The sequence below is a fragment of the Tenrec ecaudatus genome, chromosome 14 (assembly GCF_050624435.1).
Source record: "Tenrec ecaudatus isolate mTenEca1 chromosome 14, mTenEca1.hap1, whole genome shotgun sequence".
NCBI classification, from domain to species: Eukaryota; Metazoa; Chordata; class Mammalia; order Afrosoricida; family Tenrecidae; genus Tenrec; species Tenrec ecaudatus.
This window is the reverse complement of record NC_134543.1, coordinates 30,122,552-30,129,696: the sequence shown is the minus strand read 5'-3', so window position 1 is coordinate 30,129,696 and position 7,145 is coordinate 30,122,552. Positions and strand designations below refer to the sequence as shown.

The following is a 7,145-nucleotide window of genomic DNA, read 5'->3' as shown; positions in this document are numbered from 1 at the left end:
TTGTATATTATATGATATACCAATAGACCCCAAAGCCAAACTCTGCCATCAGTGCTGACCCTCCTAGGACCACAACGGTTTACAGGAGTAGAAGGCCCAGTTTTTCTCTGGTGGAGCTGCTGCTGGTTTTGAACTGCTAACCCTTTGGTTTGCAGCCCATCGTGTAACCACTACACCATCAGGGCTCCTCCTATCTAGGGATATACATATATCTAGGGTATATTTTTCGCCTAAGTTTGATGTCCTTTTTCACAGGCTGATCTCTCCCAAAGGAGCCCTGGTCATGTGGTGGTTACACATTGGGCTGAAATCTGCAAGTTCAGCAGTTCAAAACCCCCAGCAGCTCCCTGGGAGAAAGACTGGGCTTTCTACTCCAGTGAAGAGTGACAGCCTCAGATGGGCACAGGGGCAGTTCCACCCTGTTCTATAGGGGGCTATGAGTTGGCATCAACTCAATGGCTGGGTTTGGCTCTAGAGTTTATACCTGGAATTGGGTAAACATTTCCTGGGGTGAAAAGGGGTCTTGAGTGGAAATGCTTAAGAAGTCCTGGACTCAATTCCCTCCAAAATGCCTGCCTGTTGGCTTATCCCAAGATTCATACCCTCTGCCACCCTGTGTGCCCCATCTTCCTAGGGGACCACAGGCTTGGTTAAGCCCTGAGGAGACAGCAGGGGTACAGCGCAGTCTGAAGGGGTTGGCAGAGGGTGTGTGGGTGGGAACTGGGGAGGATGGGGCTGTGCTTGCTCAGAGCCCCTCCTCTGGAAGGAGAGAAGTATCTTTGTGGTCAGGGGTGACCTTCGGGATACTGACTCATCAGGACTAGCTAGGCGAGGCCAGATGTATTGGGGGGATGTAGGCTTAGTTCCTAGGGGAGAACTGGGGGTCTTAGGGGAGGAGTCAGGGAGGCAGAAAAAGGAAGCCTGGGTAGGGGTGGGGAAGGGGGCTTGGGCAGGGTCTGCTCAGTCCATACACTAGTATGGAGACAGCACCACATCTTGACAGTCTGTCCATGGGTGTGTTTGTGGGGAAGGAGGGCCAGGGAGGCTGTGTGACCTGGGAGTGGGCTTTGGGCCCTCCTTGCCACCAGACGTGTTCTTTTCACTCAGAGTGGGTGGCAAGCCATGGCTCCCCAGCTCCTGTGGCCCCTGAGCTGCCATCTCGAGGCTGCTGTGCCTCCCCTCTGATGGCCTGCAGTGAGGGGGTCTTCCTTCTTACCAGCTTCTTCCCCGTGCCCGGGGCTCAGCAGTCGGGGCGTGTGGGAGCACGGGTCCTGCCTCCTTTGCGGCAGTGTATTGCAGTCATCCTCCCGTGCCCGGGCTTTGTTCCCACCCAGGCAAGGCCTTTCTCCTGTCTTCCTGCCTGGCCAGTGGATGAGGCAGTCCCCGGACAGCTGGCGGGGGGCCACTCCACGTTCTTGGTGCAGGCCCCGACTTCCCCGGGCAGCAATTTTGGTTTCTATTTTAAACAGTCTGGGTTGGTTGCCTCCTTGCCTTCCTGCTGGGTGTTTATAGTGAGGAAAATAATTGGTCATATTCGCACAGATGTGCTGGCACGGCAGCTTGTCACAGGCACCTTTACCCAGGGGACACCCCCTAGTCCCAGCCACGCCTCCCAGCAGCCTGACAATGGGCCAAGGAGGTTCTGGGGGCTGGGAAGCTGGCGCAGGCGGAAAGTGCCCCAGGCATGCCCCGAGGCGGGTCTCAGCCTCCGAAGTGGGGCACGGGGTGCAGCCTGTCGCAGCAGCTTGAGTTCCACAAAAGGGTCAGGACAGGCCCTGGCTCTGCAGCAAGCTGGGCTCCTCCTAGGGGACTGCAGGAGGGAGGCCCCAGGGGCATTTCTGATTTTAGTTTTTCCTGCGGAGCCTGAATTGGCAGCAAGGACTGGGTGGCAAGGGGGGGGTCAGCAGGCCCTGGGTTGAAACTGAGAAAGTCATTGGGCTCCTCATGTGTCTGAGACCCAGAGCATCAGTGTTCTGGAGGGCTGGGCTGGGCAGGGCCTGGGCGGGCAGGGGTGCTGCCCACTGCCTGTCTTTCCTGGCTGGCTGCCGACCTAGGCCCTCGACTGACAAAGGCCCAGGGTGGGCAGGACATGGGGGGCATGGGGGGAGAAGCCTCAGCTTCCTGTCTACATCCTGCATGTGAGTGCCTGTGCAGTGTTTCTTGATGTGGCCTGTGTGCGCGTGTGCGTGACTACAAATGTGGACGGTGTGCTGGGAGCATGTGTGTGCCTTCCTTGGGTTCTTCCAGAGCTGACTCTGAGGTAGGGATTCCAGGAAAAGGGAAGAAAGTGGGGTGGGGGAGGGGAGAAGGCAGCCCTTGAAGGACTCCACTGAGCTGGTGGGCAACTGAAGCTCCACCCCACTGGGGAACTCTGGGAGCGTGTGGGGCACGGCTGGGGTCACCGCCTCAAGGGCAAGAAAGTTGGGCTATGTATCCCTACCTGCCTCTCCGTCATTGGTGGAAGGCTGCCCACCGACCCTTTCTGCCACTTGTTGCCGGTGTCCCCAGGAAGCAGCCTCAGTGTCCAGAAGTGAAGGCCACAAGGACCTGGGTTTCATCTGGGGCGCAGCTGCTTTTTGGGCAGGTGGGGGAGGTGGGTGGGTGGCAGGAATGAAGCAAACCTTCAGTGGAAGCCCCCTTTGAGAATGGCCCCGGCTGAAGAAAGTCCCCATCCCCCTGGCTGTTGCCGTCTCCCAAGGCCCAGATGAGGGTGGATTCTCTTGAGAAGGGGCTGGGAGCTGTCGGGGTGGCGATGGAGAAGAACAGGACACAGGCAGGTGATGCGGCCAGGAACTCAGAGGGCACAGGTGTTACCGAAATGTTTATTACAAGGATAAATATATACAATAATGAGCATTAAAACCGCTGATCCGGGGCCCTTGGACCCTCAGGGGATGCAGGCAGTGGAGGACTGGGCCATACCCAAGACGCTTGAGACACTGGGGCTGGGTGGGGTAGGGGGGTGCCAGTGGTGGATCCAAAAGCCGGGCTCAGGACGGGCCATGGGAAAGACCAGGTCCGAAGTCATGCACATGGGACAAGAAGCTTGAGCCTGCACAGGCTGGCTTCCAGAAGTACTGCCTGCCTGCCTGGACTCTGCAGAAAGTCTGGATGCGAACCCCCCCCCCCTTGCCCCTTCCCCCGTGGCTAGGAGTGTTGAGAGCAGCCCTGAGCAGGGACACCAGTGAAGAAGCCCCAAGACTGGCCACTGGGCCGCACAGGGCCCACTCCCTGAGTCCTAGTGCCTACCTAGCAGTCCCCAGCTCTTTTGGAGAGACAGGCCTGGCTTCCTCCTTGACTCCAGCTCTTGGCAGAGCCCTCAGAAATGGCTGCCGTTTGACTCCAGCATGGGTGCTCCCCACTCCCCAAGAGTCCAAACAAACAGCTTGGAAGCCCAGCGTGGAGGGTTCCTGCCAGGTTCCTGCTCACAGCTACTAAGAGTTACGTAAAAACAAATCTCTTAGCTGATTCTACTCATCCTTCCCTGCTCCAGGATGCCTCCCCAGGGAAGCCCTGCTGAGCCCTGCTGAAGACTCAGCTGGTCACACCTTCATGGTCCCCATCCCCTTCCCTGTTGGATCGAGGGTCCCCCTCCCATCACCAGCGCCCAGGAAAGGCAGGGTCCCTGTGCCCTGGTGCTTTTCAGTGTCCTGCGCTCACTGTCTTTCAGCTCCAAGAACCTGCCCTTGGTTCAGAGTCAATGCTGGGACTCCTCTCCTCTCTCTGTGTCTCGCCAGGGGTAGGCATGTCCCAAGATAGGACGAGCTGGGCCTGGTGTCTCCACGTAGTCCCTCCTGGTTGTTAGGGTCTGTGCATATGGGGCCAGCGGGGGCTGCAGGTGGGGGTGCCTCAAGTGGTCCCCAGGGTGGAGGCTTCCACGGGGCGCTGGCCTGAGTCAGGCCCCTGGCTTCCTAGCACCCTGCCTTTGTGGGCAGAGGTGAGTGGTGGGTAGGCTGTGTCTGGGGGGCAGCCTTCCCCCCATCTGCAGCCTGGGTGAGAGCGTTGTGGCCCGGCCCTGCTCCGGGTGAGAGCAGTGGGCAAGGAGGGAAGGGTAGGCCCTGCAGGCTGCCGGCCGGAAGCCTCTGCCAACAAGCCAGCCACATTCACAGGTTGTCTTGAAGGCCCAGGGGTCCTGGCTGTCCCCTGAGTCCACATCCCCAAGCTCTGCTGCTTCCTCAGGTGGAGCAGGGGGTCTGGATGCCGGACCCAGCTGCCCACTAGCCGTGACCATTCTGGGACATGTAAGCTGCTAGAGCCACCACCACAGCCACATAGAGTCCTGCGCCCACAGCGATGGAGAGAGTGGCCAGGAAGAGGGCCCGGCGGGAGGTGGTGCTGGCGAGCCGGAAGTCCCCCTTGGAGATGGCCTTGCTGGTCTAGGAGAGAGAAGAGGTGGTGAAGGGAGCATCCTCACACCCAGCAAAGCAGCAGCGTCTGCCTGCCCGCCCACCAGGGCCCTGGTCCCATCCTGCAGACACTTCTGCGAAGCCCTCCAGTGGGAGAGGTGGCTCCAGTGGGTGCCTGGGGCCCAGGTGCTCTTACCCCCTGGGAGAAGTAGAAGGCAGCGATGCCCAGCGGCCAGAAGCAGCAGAGCATGGAGAAGATGGTGAGCCCCAGGTGGTCCCTGGGGGGCAGCGTGAGGAAGCTGTTTTCGTTTTCGCTCTCGCTCTCCGAAGAGGTTGCATCACTCTGCAAAACACAGGTGGGGTTCCGGGACCAGGCCCAGGGTCAACTTGGCCTTCTCAGACTGCAGAGTTACGAGCAACAACAAAGAGGTAAGCAGCAGGGAGTGTCAAGAGCGCCTTGACCATGACCCAGTAATCCCATTGTTAGGGACTTGTCACAAGGGAAGAATGCAAGCATAGATGGGAGCAACATAGGGTCATCAGATCCAGTACCATCTCTCTCCGTCCCTCACGGCCATCCCATCGAGTCGATGCTGACTCCTAGCGAGCTTATAGGGCAGAGGAGAACTGCCCCTGTTAATTTCCAAGACGGTAACTCTTTACAGAAGTAGAAAGTCCCGTTTTTCTCTCTAGGAGCGCCTGGTGGCTTCCAACTGCTGTCCTTGCAGAGAGAAGCCCAACCCATGACCACTACCAGGAGCTCCCAGGGCTCCTTCAACATAGTATACATAGCAATTGTGAAAGATGGGGAACAACCTAAATGTGCCCACGGACCCCGAAGCTTGATCTCATGGATGTTGGAAGAGCTTACAATGGAATGTGGTGTAACCATGAGAAAAAAAAAATCCCCCTGTAGGAAAATACCAAATCATGTGGATAAATACGGAAAGATCTTGTTTAGCGAGGGAGGAAGAAAGGTCATAAAATTATTTACAAAAACAGCAGCAACAGCCAGGAGCAGCAAGCGCTCGTCGGGGGAGAGGGTTTGGGGGAGGACATGTGAACAGGCACAGACGGGCTCTCCCTGCCCGCCCTCCCCCAATTTCCCCCTGAGGCCCCCCCTCCCCCGTGGATAATGCTCTCCCCATGCGGCTTTCTGCACTGAGTTTAAACTGCTTCACAGAGAGAGGAAACTGATGCATGATATTAAAAACCAAAGTCGTTGGTCCAAGTTAGTGTTTCTCACACCCCTGTCAGAAGCACCTTTGGGTGTTTGTTAACCTATAGATTCCTGGGCCCCATCCCAGGTCTATTAAACCTGAACATCTACAGGTGGGACCTGGGGGTCGGCATCTTAAACACTCCACCTCCCCAGCTGATCTGGACACGGGACACACGGAGAGGTCCTTCCACCGCAGCCCCTCTGAAAACTCACCTCCTCTTCCTCTAGTTCATCCTCCGGCCCGCGCAGCTCCTCTTGAATGCTGTAGGACACAGTCTGGATGGTGGCTTCCTCTTCGGCCTGGCCAGGCTCAGGAGACCGCTCTGTGGGCCCAGCCTGGAGCTCCCTGCCCTCTGTGAAGCTGGTCTCACAGCTGCCTGCCCTGGGCTCCTTGACCTTGTCCCTCTCCAGGAGGCAACTGGGCCGGTACCAGGCCTCCACGGCCAGCTGCAGGGACCCAGGGTCCAGGAGTTGGTGGGCGTGGGCAGGGCCAGCCCCACCCAGGAGGTAGGCGTAGAGCTTCTCCTGGCAGGACCAGCTGGGTGAAGGTTCTGGGTAGGGATAGGGTCCATGGAGGTGGGCAGGGCTCCGAGGCAGAAGCGGGCTCTGCAATTCACTCAGGCTGTCCATGGCTCTCAGGGCAGCGTCTGAGGAGGGCAGCTGGGACCCGCCGAGCACTCCTCGCTGAGCCTGCGGGGAGATCAAGACAAGCAGACTCAGGCCAGTGCCAGCGGGAGCAGGAGAGCAGTCAGGAGCTGACCGTGCTCAAGTCTCTGCTCCTAGGTCTGGGTGGCAACAACAGCCGTGCCTGCCTGACAGTTTGTCCTTACATGTATCCATCCAGCACATGGTTACTGAGCATCAACTAGAGGCCAGACACGATACCAGATGGTGGGGATACAATGGTGGGAAAAGGTGGAGAGTCGAGGCCAAATGTTGGAACGTCAGGACTTCTCCCTCCTCGTGTGTGTGTGTGTGTGTGTGAACAATGCAGGAGAACTCCTGAGGGTCTGGTCTTGGTGGGACTCCTTCTTGCAGATGAGGTGCTGAGGGCGCCCAGGGCAGAGGTATCATCAACTTGGGTTTGTCCTGGGGCTCTCTGGGTCCATTTTCAGCAGGACTGGTCTCTGCGGAACCCCACGGGCAGCTTCAGAGCCTGTGTCCTATCCCTCCCCACAGAGCAGATGGTACTCACAGGAGTGGATTTGAAGGACATGGGACTGTAAGGTTCAAGTGCATTGTGGTTCCATCCTGGGGCGCCCCCGTGATGGGGAAATGCATGTGTCCATTTGACAACGCTGTGGTGCCCGGTAGTTTGGCCAGACAGGACACTAGATGCTGTTCTAGAACGTAATCTGATGCAATGTCATCTATTACCTTACACAAGGTAATCTAGTATAATGGAGTCAATCAAGTCACGGGAAAGGGAGTTTGCCTAGGATGTGGTCTACCTCCAGGCTGTCAATATTTTAGCAAAACTCTCTCTTCTACATCCTTCACGCTACATCCTTCCTGCCTCCTGACTTACAGATCTTGGGACAGAACCTCTAAGGGTCTCTTATCCTATTGTTCATCTC

At 57.7% G+C, this 7,145-nt stretch overlaps 1 protein-coding gene across 1 annotated transcript; it reads right to left on the bottom strand.

Annotated features, from left to right (window-relative positions):
* Positions 1 to 4,217: 4,217 nt before the first annotated feature.
* Positions 4,218 to 6,198, bottom strand: SYNDIG1L (synapse differentiation inducing 1 like). The gene is made up of 3 exons (XM_075532093.1): positions 5,782 to 6,198; positions 4,543 to 4,689; positions 4,218 to 4,376 (listed from the first exon to the last, which is right to left on the bottom strand). The coding sequence occupies exons 1-3, from the start codon at positions 6,196 to 6,198 to the stop codon at positions 4,218 to 4,220; spliced, it is 723 nt and encodes a 240-aa protein (XP_075388208.1).
* Between the last annotated feature and the right edge of the window lie 947 nt (positions 6,199 to 7,145).